The following is a 22,781-nucleotide window of genomic DNA, read 5'->3' as shown; positions in this document are numbered from 1 at the left end:
CGTGTCAATAAGGTTATAGATTTTGACACAGAAATCAGTATGAATTGCATTTCACACAGAAATCCGTGTGAAATACAGTTTACACATTTAGCACAGAAATCTGTGTGAAATAAAGTTGTTCACACGGATTTCGTTCCATTACGGTAATTTATATTAATGGAAAGATAGTGGGGGCTCACGTCTAATATTCACACGGACAAGATAATCCGTGTGAGATGAGTATTACCCCCTCTCCAAAATCACACGGTAACTCAATCTGTGCGTGAACTATGGGTAAAAGTCATCACACACTAAAATCCGTCTGAGAAAGTCTTATTACCCATAGATTTCAATTACCCAATCTGTGGGTAATTTTTGTTTTGCTAGTAGTGACAAGACACGACTTATTTATTAAATGGGTTAAGCGGGTTGAAAATGGATAACCCGTTTAATAAATAGGTTGGGTTTGAGTTTAAATTTTTAACACGATTAGTAAATGGGTTGAGTTTGGGTTTATATCTTGCGACATGACAAATACCTTGACCCGACACGAACCATTGACAGCCCTAGTCAAGATTCCTTAAAAAAAAAAAAATCAGGATTCCTTAATAGAAAGATAATAGAAAGGATAGAGCTAAAATTAATGACGTTTTATTGGTTTTGGTTTCTCTCTCTCTAGAAAACCTGTATCCCCCATAATGAATAAACACATGTCTTGCAACAATGTTTGCCAATCCAGAAATTAACCCAAAAGCAAATTAAAGCATCTTTGCTGTGTATGAGTCCCTCGTTTGCATCGACCAGTCAACTTCACCAAAAAAATGATTAATACAGCTTTATAATTACATGGTGTGAACTCCATGTCCTTTTATGAATAAGTACACACAAATTCTGATGAGCCTATGCTATAATATCTGCAGTATTTTACCCCTGTTCTTGTTCTTCTGGGTCTTCCCATTCTGAATCTAACTTACTAGCTTGTTTGAGTTCTCAAATTGAATCGAACAACTTTTAAGTATGAGTACTACTACTAGTGACGCATCGATGAGTTCATATTCTCCGTCTTCTAATACGTCAATGGAACAGGTATGGGACTAAAATACTATTGTATTTCTTGTGAGTAAGTTAATCAATTAATTTATATCCATTGATTATCAAATCCTTGATTATGTTCTTCATGAAAGTGTTTTTTCAATTGTAGGCTACATATGTTTTGTACGTCTATGATTTATAATTTTTTTTTTTTTTTTGTTGAGAATGGTATGTAACAAAAAAATGGATATGGTTGAGGTATAAATTACCAGATGAGTTTTAACAATAAGGGAATATATATATATATATATATATATATATATTTTTTTTTTTTTTTTATTGAAATAGGTCAGCCCTTTCATTAAGTTCAGCAAGCAGTATAAAAACGAAACACCTCTATGGGGTCGACAGGAAATATGTTTGAGCTTAATTGTATAAAGTACATGTGATAATTCTATCACCAGGGAAAGAAATAAGAAGGGGTTTTGAAGGATAGTAGTTGGGTAGAGTTCGGGGGTACTTTTAAGGGACAATTCCTTCCTTCAACACTGATTCCATTTTTTTGTTTTTGGCTGAACAACACTGATTCCATTTGAATTAATCACCAATGAGTCATATACTTAAAATGGCATTTTATTTATAATTAAATACTCATTATATGCTAAGCGTTTTTCCATATATTTTTTCAATCAACCATACTACCCTCTTCACTGCTGACATTTGGGTGGTAGATTTTAGAACATTGGATATAGGACTTATTAGGCGGAATCAATGATAGTCAATGTTGAGTGCAAAATGTCAACCCATGCCATTATCCTGATAAACCCTAGCCTATCCCGCCTCCCTATTTAAAAATAATAATAATCATAATAATAATAAAAATAAATGGACAAACCGTAGATAAATAATAATTAAGAACAAATCCAAAAGCCTCTGGAAATTTCTCTCTATTGCAACTGTAACAACCTCTCGAAATGTCCTTGAAAGAAAAAAATAGATAAAGCTTGTTGGAGATGTCTATAAGTAATGAATTATTTCCTCTGATTAGGGTTCCTAGTATCTCCATTAATATATGGTCTTGTACCACTGCTAGATAGTATATATGTTCGTCGTTCATAATAATAATATACGTATGTACGTGGATGGATCAATGTAAATTGCAGGTTGAAGAAGCAGTCGTCCAGCAAACCAGAATGAATGAAAAGCCAGAATGGATGGAGAGATTTTTAGAAAGTAGTTTCTTTGGGAGCTGTTCAGCTCATCCTATTCACGGGAACCAGTTGAACCGGTACTGCACCACCTGCAATCTCTCAGGTTGCCAGTACTGTATGGCATCAGGCCGGCAGCACCGCCACCATGACATATTAAAAATTTACAGACACGTTTATCAGGACGCTGTCTTACTCTCTGAAATGGATGAATATTTGGACTGTGCACAAATTTTGGTACATGCCAATTAATATCAAGTCTTTTAGCTAGTTCCTCTCTTTAGTTCCAGGTTTACTAATTGATAGTACTGTAACTGTCGTGATGTTTCCAGCCTTACAAGTCCAACCAATCGCTGGTTATAGCACTGAAGCCTCTGCCGCATTTGGGTGGAGCAAGCAAGTATTCCTGCAAAACATGTACACGACGGGTGACGTACCCGTACTCATACTGTTGCCTCCATTGCAAGGTACGTAATAATCTCTATCTGATTATCTCATGATGAATCCAATCGATCCCTGGGAGATGTGCTAAACTAGCATTTGTTTCGTCCAGTGACTTAAACTGCAGCCTACAGATGTGTTTTCATTTTAGATGCACACATACTTGGATTGAACTTGATTGTTATATGTTAATTACGTATTAAACTTGTAGGTGGTGGCCTTATCGAGCATGTCAAGCGTTTCCTCATCAGCTGCTTCATTGCTTCGTGACCAGACTAGTCCCAACAAGCAAAAGAAAAGGAGGGTTGCCGCCAAACCCCAGAGCTCACTTCACAGACGAAAGGGAAAACCTTTCAGAGCTCCCTTTTTCTGAAGCAAAAACAAGCATTGATTTGGTTCGGAAACTAGTTATTGTGTATATGTACATGTTTAATCTGAATTGTTATAGGTTTAGTGGATGATAGGTATCTTCAAGCTGATGATAGGTATTTCACCCCATACTTCTTCTCACTATATGTGCCGAAGGTTTAGCGGCCTCCATCTCTTAAGCGGTTGGCAAGGACATTTCGGGGGTCTGTTTATGTGGTGTGGAGCTCCTATACTCCATCTTTTATTGCTGATGAAAGCTTTGTCTTTCTGCAAGCAAATATTGACGAATGCCAGAGTACATATTCAGGATATTTTACACAGCTATATGAGCTAGATTCCGGCCAGCAGGGTTAATCTTTGAAGTGTCTTGCTTAAAAGGAACAAAGCCAATAGTTGTATACTTACATTCAGCTGCATTCAGTAAACATGTTCCCACTGAAAACATACAAGTATATAAACATATCTTAAACAATGTAGGTATACGGACAGATTCCAATCCACCTTCCTCCTTTTCTGAGTTGTTGTTCCCCTGAAGCTTGTTCCTGTTGGTTAGCTACTCTTGTTGATTTCTGGTTTTTGTTAAGTTGTTTCTGGCCAAAAAAGAAAAACTGTTTAATTATGATTTATGACTATCAAGCCAACAGTTGCATTCAGTAATAAAACAATAAACATATATCTTTAAGAAAGAAAACTCTTAAATGGAGATATAAATGTGTTATATTAAACAGTACACTATAGGAGAATACAAAGGATAAAAATAAAGAAAGCTGCTTGAGAAACAGGTTTGATGTATCTATCAGATTATCTTTTGCATAAACTGTTTATGTAATCTGAACAGAAAAGCACTTTGATCAATTTTCTTATCTTTTCCTTTCTTCCCTAGAATGACAATCTGAATTTGGGGGGGGCACAGAGAGAGAGAGAGAGAGAGAGGTAAAAGAATTCTGTATTGAACTATTGATGATTGTTGATCTGTTCAAAAGAATGAGCTATTCAACATGACATTTACTTATCTACACCATTGGAGAAACAAAAATGCACCATCTTTATGCATTGACAGTTTGACAGTCTTTATCAGCACAAAACATATCCGTCGGTGTGCAAAAAGTCTGCAGTAGAATTCTAAGACGCATATTAGTACCCAAAGCCTGGTCCATATTCATTGTCTCCACTCCAGAAACGCAGTGGAACAGTCAAATTTAGCTGCAGGTTCAGTTTTAGGCGGAACAAGTGAAACGTAACATGTTGAGCAAATGAACAGACGTGGGACTTCATCAGCATCCTCCATTCCACAGCAGCGTGTATGCTGCCACACTTCGCATATATCACAGGCCACCATCCTTTCACCATCATCATCTGTAGCCCCACATTCACATCTCACCATCCATGTGTCCGATCCCCCTTGGTACCTCAACGGTGTGTCTAAATCTATCCCACTCCCTCTCACTCCAACCTCTGTACCCGATTGAACTGCTCCAGAAAGCACTTCCATATCATCTGATTCCTCCAAGCCTTTGATTTCCATCACCACAAACTGTTCTGTGATACAATATGTATCCCTCATTGCACTCTCAGCTTCCTGCTTTAGCTCTCCAACAGTTGCATCCAGTGGCATTACCACTATCTCACCTGGAGGCAACTCCCTCTTGAATTCAATTTCCTTATCAGTCAAACTTGGCAAGATTTGGCAAAACAATGTCAGTAACTGCTCTTTCTCATCCCTAAATGGACATTCCTTTACAAAGTGCTTAGTGTCCAATACTGCTTGTGTAGCCAACTCTAGCAATCCAGATTCTGGATATCCCAACAGTACATGCTCATACAAATAAAGAACATCACTGTAAACATCAATTCCAGGAACTGGAGCAGCTGGTGGAGGGGGTAGGGGAAGCATCTCTTTCTCAGGTTCAGACACTTTATCCCCATCATTAAGATCATGAACCGTATATTCCAAAATCCGAGTGGTTGGATTCACTGAACGACAGACAACCTGATTCCCAACAACCACATTGTTCAGTGATTTCAGCACATAATCCAACAAACCTGTATCTCCAATATGCAACCTAGCTGCATCTCGCACATCTTGCCGGGCCATCCCACCATTTCTAAAGTCCTTCTCTTTCTTTTCTTTCAGCGCATTCACAATCACATCTGCTGCAAACTCTAGTCTTCTGGCAGGCCATCTGCTATCCATGTGAGAAACAACAGTAGCAAACTTCCTATACTTTGAAGACTTTTGCTTTATCAGAGGCTTGATCTTAACGGATTCTCTGGTTGCAGGTTTTGCTTTCTCAATCACATCTGCAGGTTTTGCAGTAGGAAGTAGCGAGTTTCTCTGTGCAGGAAAGCAAGCCTTGATAGTAAGCATAAATCTGAGAAGATCTTTGATAGTAACTAACTGTGTTTCACTCAAATATCTGTAGTAACGAACAATTTTCTTCAGCTCTTCATACTGGTCCAAGTCACTAAAATCTTGGATGATCTTTTCAAGTTTTAATGAGCTGAGTATCTCAAGTGCTCTTTCATAAATGTGCTCTTTGACGCCAAAGCTTCCATGGCAAAATTTGTAACCCCATCTACCAAACCAAGGATGCCCATAAGCAACTCCATGGAGCAGGCGAAGTTCCATGGACCGTTTCTTTGAGACATCTTCGACTGTGATTTTCCTGCAGAAGATATGACAGCATCAAAACCAATTCCTCAATTTTCACTAATATAATAGCAGGAGATGAGATAAGGGTTTTCTATTACCTGGTTCGAAGATTAATGCAGATCCGATCCCAAAGATCCATGAGCTCTCTGCCACAAAGATGCTTAGAACCACCTTCAAGTCCATTGATGCATAGCAAATGAGCAAACCCATTACAGTGAATTAACCCATGTAAGAGATGGGTTGAAACATCCAAGATACCATCATCCAAAGGCTTATTCCAGTCATCATCCATTGGAATTATCATGTGGTACTTTCTCTTCGATACAAAATGGTTACTCCAACCTAAACAACAATAACAACATGCCATGTCCAAACCAGGAAGCTGAGAAGTAAGCTGAAGATGGCAGAACAGAGAAGCTGCAATGACAAATGATATAGTAGAAACAATAGAATAATGACTTATCACTCAACTAACAGAGTTCTATTGATTTTCAACTTAAATATACTCGACTAAAGCTTGATGACTGGATAACCAACCATTTGTTTATTTACAGGAAACGAACTTTCATTAAATAGAACAGCAACTATAGTACAGATGGAATAACCAACCATTGGTGACTACTCACCAAAAAGAAAGACACTGAAACGACTAGGGCTATTATTCCTCCAATTCATGGATGATCCATTGCATAGGGGATGGCACTCGTTTAGGAAAAATGGAAAATGTAACTCATTCAGAGCATGGAAAAAAAATGAAAGAATTAAGAACAGCAACTTGGATGTTTTCTTCATTGTGTATTCTTCAGAACCCAACTACTGTGTCAAACAAGAGCTATTCTCATTATGCAGTCTGAAACACAGGACTGTCTCGATGCATTCCCGTTCGTAAGTACATTAACATCGATTGAAGTACATTACAAAACAACACATAAGAAATAGACAAAGTGGCAGAACAGAGAAGAGTGCTCATAAAGAAAACAACTGTATACTCCATAGAGTGCTATTGTAATGTAATTGCTATAATTATTGACAACTTCTAGTTGTATAAATTGTATTTAAGGCTTCAAGGCTCTCTAACTTAGGCTTCCTCCCTAAAAGGCAAAGCAACAAACTTTTCTTGATTACCCAACTCACAAATCAAATGAAGTGCATTACAGCAACGAATAAAGGCACAGACTTTGCAAAACCCCCAATTTTCAATTCCCAAACCTCACACCATAATCAGCAGAAACCCACTTCAGGAATCGAAACCCAATGACCAATTCCTAAACCCTAAACAAAAAAAGAGCAAAAACCCAATTCAGGAACGGAAGCAAGAACCAAGATGGAGGTGTTACCAGTGCATCGGCAGTAATCGCAGAAGGGGGTGTCGGAGGTCTTGACGTTCTCTTCAATGGTGTAGAGAGGAAGAACAAGGCTTCGGTTGTCATGAACAAGAAGAGTGCACCAAACGGGCATGCCCTGAACACTGTAACTCTCCAGCTCTGCACATTGTTGAAGAAAGAGACGAATGTTATCACGGAATGGACCCAGTGGAAGAATCGGGTAGCCGGGTTCCCCAAATGAATGGAACCCATAAACCTTTGGCCTTCGCTTCCTCTTCTTGCAGGCTTCAAGGCTTGGAATCATCATCGACATGATTCTTTGCCTTTCAAGATTCGATCTTTCTTTGACCAAGACTCTGTTTCTTGAAGAAGAAGAAGAAGAAGAAGAAGGGTTTTAGGGAGAGAGAGAGAGAGAGAGAGAGAGAGAAGGGTTTAACAACTTTGGAGTGAGTTTGTTGCAGAAGCCCTGGTTAGTTACACTAACAGGATCCAATTGGAAGGCCAATTGCGCGCTAGAATTGTAGTTTAACCAATTTATGCTAATTACCCCGGTTTAAACCCATAATTACATGCAGACCACCAGGTTATGGCTGCCGGGTTTGTTAACAAATAGGGGCATTTTTGTCATTTACGTTTTCCATGGGGACCGCTGAAAATGGGTTTTTTTTTTTTTTTTGATACAATGGGGCACAATGCCCAAAAAGAAAGAAAAAAGGAAAAAAAAAAAAACCCGCTGCAGTGGCTACTGGCTACAGCTCTTCGCTTCATAAAGCCCATAACATCATCAAGCACAACTTGTGCAATGAAGTCACCATGTTATGCTTCAGATGTATGTGACAAATCATAGGAGTAATCAAAAGCATGCATAAGAGCCTTATAATTCGCCAAGAATGTACTTAAAAGACGATACTCCACATCATTATTATGAATAAGGTGAATGAGCATAGCAAAATCAGATTCTCCCACAATAGTTCTGGTTAGGAGTTTAACACCCAATTGTAGTCCGGTGAATAGCCTTCAAGCTTCAGCTTGAAGAACCTCACCATATCTCATACCTGTCATAAAACCAAGCACCATTACTATCTCGAATAACTCTTCCAGCACCAATCCAGCTTAAGTTGATTCCAGGGGCGGATCTACACTATAACTAGGGCTAGCTCAAGCCCGTCAGAGATTTTTGGGCCTAAAAAAAAAAATTAGACGTATACTTTTTTTTTTAATTGGGTATTGTCCAGCTGAAGCCCATTCCTAATTCCTAAACCCACTTCAACAGTTCGACTACGTGGCTACGCCCTTACAATCGATTCTCCAGTTCGTGGTTCGTCTCTCCTCCTCCTCCTTTAAACTCCTGCAGCTCTGCCCCCTTTAAACTTGAAAGCAAAAATCGATTACCTGTAATCCAGAAGATCCTTAGAAATTGTAACTGGCGGAGAGAGTGACGGAAATCTACTCGGGCTCGAATCCCTTAACGCGGTGGACCACCCTGGGATAGGTGTCCAGCAAGTCAAAGGCGTCGGCGCACAGGCTGAGGTCGAAGGCCACGGTGATAGGCTGGAAGGGCTACGAACCTGGAAAGAAGATCGGTCTGCACGTTAGTGGTGGTGGTGTGTTGAAAAGATGGCCAGAGATCGAAGAGGTACCGGTTAAGGAACAGCGACACCATAGTTTTAGGGGTTGCCTGCTGTGGTCTGGTCACCTAGATCGATTGAGGGGTAGCTGGGTTTTGTTCTCTGCTGCCTAGGCTATCTTTTGGTGGTGGCGGTGTCAAAAGACGACATACAGAAGTCGAGCTTTCCGGTGTGACAGAGAGAAGATGAGAGGAAAGGGAAGAGAGAGAAAGAGAGAGAGAGGTCTGCGGCCCGAGCGAGGAAGGAGCAAAGGAGGAAAGGCTAGGTTTTCCTTTCCCTTATATACTACTCTAACATTTCACCAAAATTTGGTCAAAAGGAGGAAAGTGAAATTTGAAAATTTAATAAAGTGTTAAAAGCCAATTCTTGGGCACCAACATATATATTGAACCCTAAAACTCACACAACATAAACTCAAGTGCATTGTCTGAAAGAGAGTGGCACAACAGAAAACTAAAAACTGTTGTGTGAATCAAAACAATCAGACAACATCTTTCAGCAGGCATTGACTTAAAAGATATCGGACAATAGACACCTAATAACATTTGTGTGATTGAAAATAATCAGACAACAGCAAAAATCAACCATTGTATAAATGAACCTTGGACAACATCACATAATAACTGTTGTCTGAATTAATTCATCCAGTCAACATCAAAAAATTCAACCATTGTCTGAAATGCTATTGCACAAGAGCCAAGAAAAAACTGTTGTTGGATTCGAAAACTTAGACGACAGAATATTTCTTGCTGTCGTCTGATTATTTCAGACTACAGTTAAAATGTTTGTTGTAGTCTGATATGTGTTGTCTGATTCTGAAATTGGTGTAGTGTTTAGAGTTCATGCAATGGTGTTGAATCATGCAATGGTAGGTTGGGGTAGCTTAATAATAGTGTGAGAGAAATGATAACCAGATGTTAGGATTTGGAGTCTTACATGTAAGATATCAAAGTACAGTTGACCATATTGAGGTTGACCACTATTCTTATTCACACACATTGGTCATCCGGAGAACACAAAAATAAATAAATAAATAAATAGATAAATAAATAACAATGCACAACAATAACTATGTGATGGTGGCTTAAGTAAGTGATTGATTTTCTGTAATTTATAAGATGAGATCATTATGCTTAAAGGTAAATGATGATCATGAGCAGGGATGTAGCCAGGAATCAAAAATGGGTTGGGCTAGTTTAAGCTATATAAAAACTTGCCAGTTTCCAACACTACCACTATCTGCACAACAAAAGCAAGGTATTTGATTAGCCAACCTTACGACCTCATTAACAATAGTTTTCAGCATGTTTTAGAACTATTAAAACAGATTGATAACATTGTGGGCAAGAGTCAACAACAAAAATCATCAACAGATTGAAGTAGTTCCTTTTCTTATTTTCATGTAAAGCCAATACAGCTTTCAAGGGCTAATCAGGCTTAGAGGAATGAGGTCGTAGAAACGGGAGGAATTGATGAAGATATTCAATAGTTCAATTAATGTATTTGATTCCTCTAAGCCTAAGGTACAGGGCAAACCCACAAACCTTAAATTAAATGGGAAGCCGAAAAGAGGATCGAAGAGCGAAACGAGAAGATCATACGAAGGTTGACCAAATGATAAACCCACAAACTCGAAACAAAATATGAACCTATAACTCGAAACGAAAACAGAAAACAATCAAATTAAGAAGATCTTGATGGCACAACTCAGTGGTTTCTTCCTTGACTAATGTAAAGAGATCATGATCTTATCCTTGATTCCTTATGAGTTATGAAAACTAAACAGAGCACTTGTGATTTGATATACACAAGAAAAAGAAAACAAGAACATCTACATAATCTGAACTTCTGAAGTTGATTGTACTTGAGATTCTAGTTGTGGATTCGGCTAGAGTATTAGAATTGAAACAAGCTGAGATTCTAGTTGCTGGCAATGGCAGTGAACAACCCAACAACTGGACTGTTGCAGCGGCGGAACTGCGGGACTGATCACTGATAGACTTGGTTTTTTTTTTTTTTTTTTTTTTTTTTTTTTTTTTTTATTTAGGTTGATACCTATACTAGGCAATTTTTTAGCTCAAATCTCCCTTGGGCTATAGCCCAAGTAGCCTTGGCTGTAGCTACGTCCCTAATCATGAGTTGATTAAGGACTCCGAATTTGAGGAGTTCGAAGCTTCCGAACTACCTAACCAATCCCCTCCTGAGAAGAAGTCCCAAGTAAAAAAGCTGGAATCTGCAGCAAGTCTCAGTCTTTTTCCTTGGATGAGTCCGAGTTTGAATCCAACGGGGTTACACTCGTCAAGTGCAAAGTGCATGCAGTTACTAGGGTTAGGGCTAGCTAAGCCTAGAATTGTGTTTAACTATGCTGAGGAATGAACTACTGCTAAGCCTAAGAGGGTGCATAACAAGTTTGTTGAAATGCTTTCTTGGATTAATCCTGTTGTTGGCTCTCATAAATTCAATGTTGATGGTTCAAGAGCAAGTAATGGTGCTTTGAAGCTAGGGGTCATATAAGGGATGATTTGGTTGCTGGTGTGGTGGTTTCATTATTATCATTAGTTTTGGTGATGTTCTTCAAGCTTAGGCTTGGAGCCTTTTCCATGGCCTTCAATTGGACTTGAGCCTAAGAATTACGAAGTTGGAAGTGGAATCTGACTCTACTGTGTTGGTGAATCTCATGCAAAGAAGCAGTGTATCAACTTGATTAGCTTGCAATGCTAAATCTTGGGCCAACAAATGTGCCACAACAGTGTCTGCTTCCAAGATGAGCTATCTGAAAAGGGGCGGGTCTGAAAGAGAAATGAGGACCATGCTGCTTTTGAACTTGGATTTTGTATACACGGTATCCATGTAAAGCGAAAAGGCTATAACATAGCGACGAGTTGATACATGCATGCATTTTAAGATTTTGAATTTTTTAGTTTTTTTTCTCACATGCTCAGAAAAAATTGAAGGTGACCTGGTTGATTAAACTGATCAAATTGCTGAAAGATTGAAGCTTTTTCTTAGATTGTGGAGCAGAAATAGAAGTTTGGAAAGATCAAAATTGTGATTTGGGATATTAAGTTTGGAGGAGATTTTTGGGGAGAGGAGGACCAAAGAAAGAAGAAGAAGATGAGTCTTATGTCGTAGGTTTTTTTTTTTGGGTATTGAAATGACTATTTTAACCTGTAAAGTGGTACCCATCAGGGTTAACCTTCAATTTAGACACATGGATGATTAAATTAGAAAATTTAGGGGTATTATTGATTAAACTGAAACCCACATGAACTGACTAACATGATGTTGAATCCAAACCTCAAAAATTAGTTCAAAAAACAAAAATATTTTTATATTTAGCAAATTGGTCGAATCTCCCAAGTCCCAAGTAGGGGTCGGGTAAACTCTGCTGGGTCGGGTGAAGCGAACCGAGTGCAATGTGTAAAAGTAAAACCCTGAAACCCTCTCCGGCGTGTTACTGGAAACTCAACGGAGATGGAGGAGAGAGCAAGATGCTTCACATTTCTCGGCGTCGGAGCTCTGCTGGGCTCCGTCTCCACCTTTCTTCTGCTCAAGCTTCTACCAAGGCCAGTCACTTTACTTTTCTCCCTTATTTTTTTTTTTAGGGTTTAGGGTTTAGGCTCAATTTTTGTATTCATAGAATGAAACTTAAAACTATGCTTCTTCTCTTCTCTAGTGAATTGTTGGTTTCTCTGGTAAATGTTGTTGTGTTCTTCCTTCTGCAGAAGGATTGCAAACCACTGTGATAAAAAGGCACTCCAAATGAATGGTAAGGTTTGCTTATCGATCGTTTCGTAGTGACTATACAATTACACTTTGCCTGAAAATGTGCCACTTCAATCTAACTCTCGTTTCGTAATGCTTGGATGCTTTTCAACATGTACCTCAACTTGCACCATGTTTTAACATGCTGCCATGATTAATAGTATACAAGACCTTGTGATGCAGGAACATCTGTATAGTCAAAACATGAACTTAGTGAACCATTACTTTAAGTAGCTGCATATCTGAAGCAGGGGAGATCTTTTGAATACGAATAAAACTGTCTTTATAGGCCTTCTCAACTGAGGTTAACCTCACTTAAAATATAAAGCTTGAGTTAATAGCAAACTTAATTAACTAAGAGACAAAAGCATGAAGTAGTGGATAGGAATCCGTTATAGTTAACAAACTACAGCTCAAAAACAGAGATTGAGGAGCTTAACCTTGCTATATGGACCTCACTTAAAACAAAATTAGATCTGCAAGTTGCCTCTTTGAGTATGAACCGTAGTCCCCTTCCTCAGAAGCCAGTCTAAGCATATACATTCAGAGCTAGATATATTTTAGTCTATTAAAATTGCAGCTGAGTTGCCACAATCACGGACAATTGGATTGTATTTGTGATCATCCCCATCTCCCCTTAAGATTTTTGTATTGATGTTTGTTTTTTATTTTGTTTTGTTATAGATATTAATGGTAAAGGGTTGGCATCTGAGACACCTACAAATTGCAGTGCAGTTACTGGGAGCGGAAATAGCAAGTTAGCTGGTGTAGACCTTCTAAATGATGAGATAGTCTGTGAACAACTAACAAGGTATATAACCATTAATGACATAAGTTGGTTATTTCTGTTGAGGCAGAACTACTTAGTGTAGAGCAGGGAATATATGTACATGCATTATTAGTTTGTTTGTCCTGAGTTTGTGCCTGCAAAGCATTTGTTTTACACTTTTACACATTCTCCTTCCATAGTTGTACTACATGGTAAAAATTTGACTTTTCATAATCTCAGACTCAGTAAATACCTTTCACCTGTCTTTTGGCTTCAAAGATATCAAATTGTTATATCAAATTCCTTGTTCTATTGTTATGATCTACACCTGACCGGAGATTTATTTTAACCCAGTAGAGTCTACAGCGCTTTTATCAATATATTGTTCAATGTAATTGTCAAAAGCTGAGGGACTTTTGATGGTGTCCATAGCATTATTCTTTGAACATCAAAAGGAAACTACAATAAATGCAATCAGAAATCCTTAAATAAACCATAGATCCTTATTTACACTCCAGAAACAGGAAAAAGCTGATAAAATACTGAAGAAAGACCTAGAGTTGGGCCTTCTAGGTATCCTGTCCAATAAGCTTATTATAGGGGCACAAAACTAGAAAGATGGAATAGTGAACTCTGAACAATATTACAGATTTTCTTCTTAATGTGAATATATATATATTTTTTTAGTCTGAACTTAATGTGAATTTTCCTTCTACGAGATAACGTACTACTAAATATGCAGAAGATTCTGCATGGCATTTCCATGCAACGAGAATTTTTTAAAGTATTTTGTAGGTCTATGAAATTGTTTCTTTTTTCATTGAAGTGGATGAGGCAGTACTCGAGAGGTTGTGCAGAGAGATTATTTGGTGAGGAGTCTAATGTTTACCTTAGAAGCAACTATTGCTGACATGAAATGGGGATTCCCAGAGAGTGGGTAGGGATCCAGTTGCGGTCTTTGGAAAGATACTTCTAAAGTTAATTATCTGTTATCTTCTGTTGTCATTTTGTTCTGGGAAATAATGAAAAGGTCAGGTTCTGGGAGGAGATTTGGGTTAAGATATACATTTTCACAGTTCATTTCCAGTTTGTGTAGATGTTCAACCATTCAAATGTTTCATTGCTATGTACACAAAAACTTCTTATCCTTTAAGTGGGGAGCTTTCTTCATCACTTGCATTGTTTAAACGTGCAATCTTGTTTTGATCTACACCAGATACGTGTTGGAAGTTGGAGTTTTCAGGGGTTTTCTCCTGTAAGTTTTATGTAAGGAAGTTGAGGGCCAATCCCTTTTTTGTTTCTTTGGTAAGGAGTACTAGTTCTAACTTCAAGTAGTGCCCACGTTAACAATGATGATATGGTTCAACCCCTCCATCCTCCATGTGCTACCAATCAGTCCTGAGTTCCTGACCTTTGATAGAACCTTACTATTCCAGATAAATGTGATTCACATTCTCTCAATTCACTTTACACAAGACACAGTGAGGAGAAAAGCAACAGTTTGGCATTCTTTGCTGAAGCATTTCCCAAGTACTCACCATTTCATCCACACAACCGAGCCTAAATCCTTGACCTTTGGTGGAACGTTATCATTCCAGATAAATCTTGCAGGAGAGTTACGTGGTCAATTATAAATTTGTGAAAGGACTTGCCAATTGTTTGTTATTTTCTCATTAAAGTAATATATGATACACAAATCTCAGCAGAAAATATGATTTGTATGCCAAAATAACAGTGAGTGTGAGACACATCTTTTTAGTTTTTTTTTTCTGGGGTCTAGCGTCAATAGTAGTAAAACCTACTTTGATTTTCAAGGTTGAGATGAAAAGATTATCTATATACACTTTTTGTCTAATTAAAATGGACTAAATTCATCATGACATTATAAATACTATCCATTCTTAATGAACTAGAAGTAGCTACTAGAACCTCTAGCTTTTGCTGAAGCTTCATCGTAGGGGTTTATGCTGTAAAATAGGTTTATGGACTGGGTTTGAGGGTGGAATGTTACAAACTTTCTTTTTCTTTGGTATTTGGTTGACGTATTCATATGTTTTATCTTTCTGGTTAGTGTCTAATCTTAATGAACTAGAAGTAGCTACTAGAACCTCTAGCTTTTGCTGAAGCTTCATCGTAGGGGTTTATGCTGTAACGTAGGTTTATGGACTGGGTTTGAGGGTGGAATGTAAGAAACTTTTTTTTCTTTGGTATTTGGTTGACGTATTCATATGTTTTATCTTTCTGGTTTCTTTAGAAACATTCAATTCTTTGGACTTGAACCTCAACAAAAAGTGACTGCTTCCTATGTTGTGGTCATTGGTCTTGGAGGAGTTGGAAGTCATGCTGCATCAATGCTTTTGCGGTCAGGGGTTGGCAGGCTTCTCCTAGTGGACTTTGATCAGGTATCTGTTTATGACTTCTGTTTATCCTTTTAATAAGAAAAAATATTCATTGTCAAGTTCCTTAGTATATGGTAATAGGATTCCTAACTTGTACAAACCATATAATTCTGAAACTATTTGGGTTCTCCCTTTCCCTACTTAGCGCAAGGCTTGAATGATATTTTGCTCCTTTGTTGGTTCCTTATAAATCTTATCATCAAGGGAATTGATTGTACTGGCATGGTCGAGATATAGATTCATGTTGCATGTCAATTCCATACAAAGGATTTGTGTCTTAACTACTTTCTTAGTTTTGAGGTTTCTCTTTACAGGAAATGCATTACTGAGCAAAGCCATGAACTTGTTATACTCCCAACTAATGATATGTGTTAGACGATAACATTAACACCTAAGCTGCTAATTTGACATGTATATGAACAAAATAAATGGGTTATAAACAACTGTTTCTGCATTTTTTGATGATCTATTCAGGAATATAATTTGTTTACTTTCAAGTCAGTAATTTGCAGTACGTTCGCACCCATCTTATTATGAAACGTTGTTGTATTGATTTCACTGTTGAAACTTGTTATGTAGTTGTTGACAACCCAATTGTGATGTTATCAATGATATTATACACTATCCCTGGGATGATCCAACTTGGAGCATAAGCAGTATTTTTGTTTCTTTTTTTATTTTTATTTTTAATATTACTGTGTGGGGTAAGGCTATGGTATGTTAATATTTCTCATACATCAACTATTTTTACCACTTTGAGGACTCATTTTACCACTTTAAGGACTCATTTTACAACTTGAGGACTCATGTGATAACTAAGAAAATTTACCACATTAAGGACTCATGTTACCACTTTGAGGACTAATATTACTAATTTGAGGACTCATTTTACCACTTTAAGGCAATTGTATGCATGTCATACGTTAATATATTGTAGAATTTCCCTTACTGTGTGAGGCCCACTAATGTTTGTAAGTGGGATTTAGACAACATAGACAAATATTTTAGAGTTGTTGGTATCCATGGTTTCAGTACAGTATCCTTTATTATTCTCCATCTCTTCAAATCTTGTAACTTTTAGTCAACGTCCAACTGACATCTCCAGTCATGTATTGATTCCATGTTTAGGTATCAGTTTCATCACTTAATCGACATGCTGTTGCAACAAGAGCTGACGTTGGTATCCCAAAAGCCCAGTGTCTAAAAGATCATTTCTTGTCTATCTTCCCAGAGTGTCACATAGAAGCAAAGGTCCTGTTATACAATGCATCGTCTGAGGAAGAGATTCTTTCGGGTCATCCTGATTTTGTTTTGGACTGCATTGACAACATTGATACAAAGGTACCTCTCTGCCCAAAAGTGCGCTTTCTGAAACATTTGAGATTAGCCAGTTTTTTATTCCAGTTCCACTAAAACAGATAGATATCTCATATCTTCTGTTTGGTCTTTCATTTTTTTTTATACAATTTCATCTGTTCAATTGATCAATTTGGAAGGCCCATTGGTTAGTTTGATATTCTGTATGCAATTTGTTGGTAGTATATCCTAAATTGGGAATTAATGCCTTGTGTCACAAGATTTAATGTCTTGGGCCTCTTCACCCGTGCCAAATTGTTTTGAAGTGGGTGCTCTAACTTTCTTGATGTTATCGTATTAGGTTCATGTCTTAGTTCCAGTGTTAGTCTATTCCCCATGTCACCCTATATAAGTTATAGATGTGTTTGGGCTCAACTCATGCCACACATTAAAGGAGGTTCTGCGAGTATATCTTACATTTGTAGTGGGAGCCTTGCTTACGATATACAATCTCTGGCCTCTGAACCCATGCCTATTGCTTAAGTTCATATGTTTGATGTTCTATTTGTAACTTCTTGAAAGTAAGTCTGATATTGGGAACTAACCCCCTGCTTTACAATATTTAATGTACTTGGCCTCTCCACCATTGCCAATTTGTTTTGGGTTGGGGGCTATAACTTCATGGTTTTATAGTAGCTCCATGTTTTAGGTTGAGTGTTGGTCATTAATGCTCCACGTCACGCTATATGAGTTGCCTATCTTTTTGGGCTCAACTATGCCACACATTAGGGGAAGTTCTGAACTGCGAGTTTATCTTACATTCAGTAATGTAAGCGTCGCTTACAGTATTATAATTTATGGGCCGATCCACACATGCCTATTGGTATTGCGTCTAACATAAGTTTATTACTTCAATAAGGACTCATAATGTCTAATGCCACAACATGTTTACTTCATTCATCAATTGTGATATTTTGGAAACACTTTGAACTTCGGCCCTCATTTAAAATTGTGACTGCTAACTGTGCTATACCTTGGTCCCAAGTCCCAACTTTCCAGCCATGCTCATACATGAAGTTATCTTATATCTCTTGTAACCTGTGACATGCAGAAATTAGCTATACATTACAAACAAATTCTTAGTCACAGTCGAAACAAATGTGTAAGATTTAGATATGCATGCTTGACTTGACATACAAACAACAAACCTGCAAGTGCAAAATTATTAATAAAGAGATTTGCTTAATGTAACCAACTGGTGACAGATAATTGATGTATAGCTTTCTGTGGCCTTAATATTTGTTCTTTTTTCATCTTGTACCTGTCTCTATGAGAGAGGGACTGTTTGTTTTTTAGGATATGAGAGCTGCATCTAAAACTAATGCAATCTGTGCTATATTTGGTTTACAACGGACACGGTTTTAGGGGATCCAGAAGTACTGTTTTTTGTTTATTCATACATACTATTGTGAACTGAAATTTTTCAAATTTTGGATTTGTTTGTTACATTGTACAGGTGGCACTTCTTGCGGCATGTGTACGTAGGGGTTTAAAGGTCCTATCAGCCACAGGAGCTGGTGCTAGAGCTGACCCGACAAGAATACGCATTGCTGATTTAAGACAATCGACAAATGACCCATTATCTCGAGCTGTAATTATCTTGGTCTTTTCCTTTGACAGTTTGCTCTTGCTGTATTATGCTATATCATGGGTTTTTCCTTATATATGGATATTACTTTCTTTTTTCTTTTAAATTTATCATTTTCATGCAGTATAAAGTTCTTACTATTTATCTGTATTTTTCAAGAGCCTTGAATAGTCAAGGAATGGTGAGTTGGCCTGAGATGAAATGCATTTATATTATATATTTTCCTCTAATATTTCTGATAAACCCTTTCAACTTGTAAATCATCTGTTACTTTATCTAATAGAAATGCACATTTCCTGTAGAAAATACCCATGTTCATAAGATAATGTTCTTTAGTCAACCATTCTAGTCTGCTGTGTTGCCAGATTGTCAACTTGTACCTTACATGTAATAAAAGAAGCCACCTCATCAAACATTGAGACTAGTTATCTGCTGGAGAACATTTGCCTATATTTTGTGTTATTATGTATGTGTATTGTATTTTATGTAGAAAAATTAATATTCTCTTGCTAGACAGTCCAACATGTTACAGGAGGTTGTCAATCAGAGTGTAACAACCAGTTGTCAATCAGAGTGTAACAACCTACTATTTATCCAGAAGTGATAGCTGAAGTCACTTTTGGATTTCTAGGCCTTGCTATAAATACCATAGATCTTCCCAGTCATTACAGAACCACATATTCAATTATAGCTCCTCTTCCACCTAATAGTCTTCATTGCCAGCTTTCCTCACAAGACATTACCTTGCATGTCTGCATGTATATTTTATATATTTGCATAGAGGGATTATAGCCTGATCCTCATCTAATAGGGTATATGAAAGTATTTGAAGATTTCTTATTGCTGTTCACTTGCATCAACAAAGCTTGATTGTGCAGATAATTTGTCTAAAATCTCCTTTTTGTTCACATTGTAGTTTAGATTATTTTGTGTTTATTCTATATCTCCTTATTGAATTGTTAATTCCTAGGTGAGACACCGTTTGAAGAGAGAGTATGGCATTGAAGGTGGCATTCCTGTTGTATTTTCATTGGAGAAACCTAAGGCAAAGCTTCTTCCATTTAAAGGACAAAGTGGAGAAGAAGAAAATCCTTCAGATTACCAGGTATGGGTATTCTTTGTTTAAAGTTAGATGAGTGTTTTAGTGCTGTTGTTTTCTTGCTTGGCAGTGGACTCCTTATACACTCTTTATACTTTTCTCCTGAAGTTTATAATTATTAGTTTCTTTAAAAAAGAAAATTTAATAAGTATACAGATTTTCGTGCATTTTAAAAAACCTATGAGCAGTGCACTTTAAATCTTTAATATTAAGAAAAGTTTAGACATTAAGAAAATTTCTGCACCTGAAGTACATAAGTAAATGGAGCTTCATAGTAGTTAATTTTTACTCACCCTTTTCTTTTCCTGTTAAGTTTTTTTGGTTTGACACACTTGTCTTACCATGATGTCAGATAGTACCAGGGTTTAGGGTTCGCATAATACCTGTCCTTGGTACCATTCCTGCAATATTTGGCCAAGTGATGGCCTCCTATGTGTTGACACAACTTGCAGAATTGCAAGTTCAATTGGAACCTGTGATAAACTTGGACGTTGACCATTACCGGATGCTTCACCAACGTCTTATTGAGCATGAGGAGTCATTGTATGGCACTGCCTTGCATGTCCAGGTATGTAAAGGTCTTCTTCGAAGACTTATTCAGATTACTTGTCTTTTTGGTTCTTTGGGAGAGGCTATGGCTCTTTAAGTCATGTTATGTTTCTACTGTATTTTGACGGGATGGTAAAATTTTTGTTATAAACTGCTTCGTGTGTGCTTTAAAAGGTTGTTTTCAGTTTTTTTAAAATTAAAATAAAAAAAAAAAAAAACTTTATGGGTACTTGGGTTCTGGACCTGATCGAGCTAAAGCTTCTCCAAATAATTTGGCAATAAATTACTATTTGCAAGCTACATACAGATTTAATAGCATGATAGGAGACTTAAAGAATATTACGCTCAATAATTGAATAATTCCTAAGAAACAGCTGTGATACAGTGAGGGTTGTTCTTGAAGTGAAACCCTGCATTTGTAAATTACCAAGAAAACTGTTTTGCTTGTCAACCACAATTACATGTTGTCTGATTGTTCAGTTTTTTTTTTCTTCTTCTTCTTCTTCTCAACTCCTGAAGTCCTATATTATGTATTGTCATTTTTATAGGTAGATGTTGAAGAAGTGATGTATGTTGCAAAAGAGTTGTGGCATGGAAGAAGTGCTAGAGAGCCATTTGCTAAAGATGTAGGACGTAGCATGTGGCGATCGGTGAATGAATTAATGCTTTTGAGGTATGGATTTGCTTTTGTATTACCCTTGACCAGTCAGCATGTGATATATTGTTGTTAAAATCTCATAAAACAATACGTTTTGTGAAAACATAAACTTGGTTAGACTTTCTTTCTTTGAAGCACAAATCTTTAATATTACTTATCTGTCTACAAGCTTTTCAAGGAAACTAGAGACGATAAGAGAACTCCATTTCATTAACAATGATAATGAAAAAGAATAGAAAAAACAAAGAGATGAACTGAATGAAGGGCTCATGGGGAAGTGCAGTACTCACCACTTATTTACATGACTTCCTTTGGATGTGCCTCACAAACGGTTAGCTAGCTCTGTCTGTGTGTGTGTGTTTTAATTGATCTTGTTTTAACCTGTTGAACAGACTGATATGAGTAGCTACTATGTTGCAACTTTAATTGTATAGGAGGGTCTGATTTGGTCAGTACATGAAAAGCTGGGTGTAAACAGAAAGGAACATGGGCTGGATAAGGTTACGTTACTCCACATCCGTGCAGGCAGGATACATCGCAGTTAACAGGACTGTGTTCTGACCAATAGATTATTAGCTATATCCATTTGAGTTGGTTAATTGTCTTCAATCGTTAGGGCCAAGCTCAGGCAATTAGTGTACAAGAAACTTAGAGAAAGCTTGACTAACTATAAGGAAACATCCCAACAGTGCTACCTTGTTAAGATTTAGTATTGATTATACTCATCAAAATAAAGCATTAAGTCATGGCATTGACTAAATAATCGCTGTCTAGATAGTAAAATTGGATTAATCAATCACTGATGTTGAACTTCTCTATCATTTCTTTCCAGGTGGGACCGGGAAAAGCCGGCATCTGTGTCCAACTTAATTCTCTTGAAATTTAAAGAGGTATGCGACAGTTATCAGCTTTAGCATATTGGTAGGGCTCTTCGGTCCAGTTCTTTATTGATGAATTTTATTGTTTATTGACCTTTTTTTGATCATGTGAATTTCATAGTTCAAGTTCTATCCTTTCTGAAAATAAAAGTTGAGTTCTAGAATTAATCGTCATATATGTTTTAAACTTGGGGGAGCTCTGCCAAAGTAAATTCTTTATTTGCACATAAGTAAAATTGGTTTTCCCCTCTGGTAATCTTTTATTTTTATTTTTTCGGGAATTAACTTCATAACAGTTAGTCTTATAAAACTTCATGCAATCTTGTATTTAAAACACTTTCCTGATATATGTTCTGAATCATTCCCATTTACCTGTATGTTCTGCAATTGTCTTCAAAAAGAAAGAAAAGAAAAGAAAACCATTATTGCTATTGCTTTTTTTCTTATAACTCAATTATGCATTTGTTGAGTCGATGGAATCTTACGTGACAATTCAAGTAACCCCGCTTGTCCACTGAAGGATGGTTATGAATTTTTCTCTTACCCAAATCATCAAATAAAACAAAATTCTTGCCAAAAATCCTTCCTTCTACCTATTTGACATAGGGTACAATTTTATGGTAATGGGTTTAATACATTGTTTATTTATTTATTCTTTTGTTTCCTAAAATGATCTGCTTTTCATTTCAGGCAGATGAACATGAATCCAGGACTCTTGAAGATATAAAAGAAGAGGAACCAGAATTTTTTGTTCGAGTTACATCTGTTCTGAAGCGAGCCGAACTAGAATTTGGCTTGTAAGAAACTAGGTAGTTATTTTTTCTTTCTTCTTGTCCCGGAACTTCATTTAGAGGGGTAGCGGAATTCTATATAGTTATAATATAAACTCACGGGGTCAGCGTTTTCACCATTTTTGAATCACTATAGCTATCAGGGAAGAAATACTTGACTCTTATATTACCATGCCATTAAATCCAAACACGCAAAAATTGATGACAGGTGAAAGGAACTCCAGATGTCATGCATTCATGCAACCTGGAGTAATGCACCTAAGGAATGGTTTTTACTTTTTAACTTTCAAGAAC

The 22,781-nt window shown here is 37.1% G+C and overlaps 2 protein-coding genes across 4 annotated transcripts; one reads left to right on the top strand and one right to left on the bottom strand.

Moving 5' to 3' along the window:
• Nucleotides 1-3,512: 3,512 nt before the first annotated feature.
• On the bottom strand, nucleotides 3,513-7,387 carry LOC112191867 (PHD finger protein MALE MEIOCYTE DEATH 1). Of its 3 annotated transcripts, XM_040517111.1 has the most exons (4): nucleotides 7,020-7,387; nucleotides 5,781-6,099; nucleotides 4,171-5,695; nucleotides 3,513-3,619 (listed from the first exon to the last, which is right to left on the bottom strand). In XM_040517111.1, exons 1-3 carry the CDS (start codon nucleotides 7,318-7,320, stop codon nucleotides 4,189-4,191), a joined length of 2,127 nt encoding a protein of 708 aa, XP_040373045.1. In that variant the 5' UTR covers nucleotides 7,321-7,387; the 3' UTR covers nucleotides 3,513-3,619; nucleotides 4,171-4,188. The 3 variants fall into 3 exon arrangements, with proteins under 3 accessions (XP_040373045.1, XP_040373044.1, XP_024187106.1); XM_040517110.1 differs by lacking the exon at nucleotides 3,513-3,619 and having other exon boundaries at nucleotides 3,818-5,695; XM_024331338.2 differs by lacking the exon at nucleotides 3,513-3,619 and having other exon boundaries at nucleotides 3,818-5,695; nucleotides 5,781-6,024.
• Nucleotides 7,388-11,961: 4,574 nt separating this feature from the next.
• On the top strand, nucleotides 11,962-22,651 carry LOC112193547 (tRNA threonylcarbamoyladenosine dehydratase). Its single transcript, XM_024333732.2, has 11 exons — nucleotides 11,962-12,201; nucleotides 12,361-12,404; nucleotides 13,085-13,211; nucleotides 15,424-15,571; nucleotides 16,697-16,909; nucleotides 18,381-18,515; nucleotides 19,483-19,617; nucleotides 19,964-20,179; nucleotides 20,709-20,833; nucleotides 21,651-21,708; nucleotides 22,387-22,651. Exons 1-11 carry the CDS (start codon nucleotides 12,110-12,112, stop codon nucleotides 22,495-22,497), a joined length of 1,404 nt encoding a protein of 467 aa, XP_024189500.1. The 5' UTR covers nucleotides 11,962-12,109; the 3' UTR covers nucleotides 22,498-22,651.
• The last annotated feature ends 130 nt before the right edge of the window (nucleotides 22,652-22,781 follow it).

Source organism: Rosa chinensis, chromosome 3 (genome assembly GCF_002994745.2).
Source record: "Rosa chinensis cultivar Old Blush chromosome 3, RchiOBHm-V2, whole genome shotgun sequence".
Taxonomy (NCBI): domain Eukaryota; kingdom Viridiplantae; phylum Streptophyta; class Magnoliopsida; order Rosales; family Rosaceae; genus Rosa; species Rosa chinensis.
Note: the sequence above shows the minus strand (reverse complement) of the source record. Positions and strands in the feature narration are given on the sequence as shown.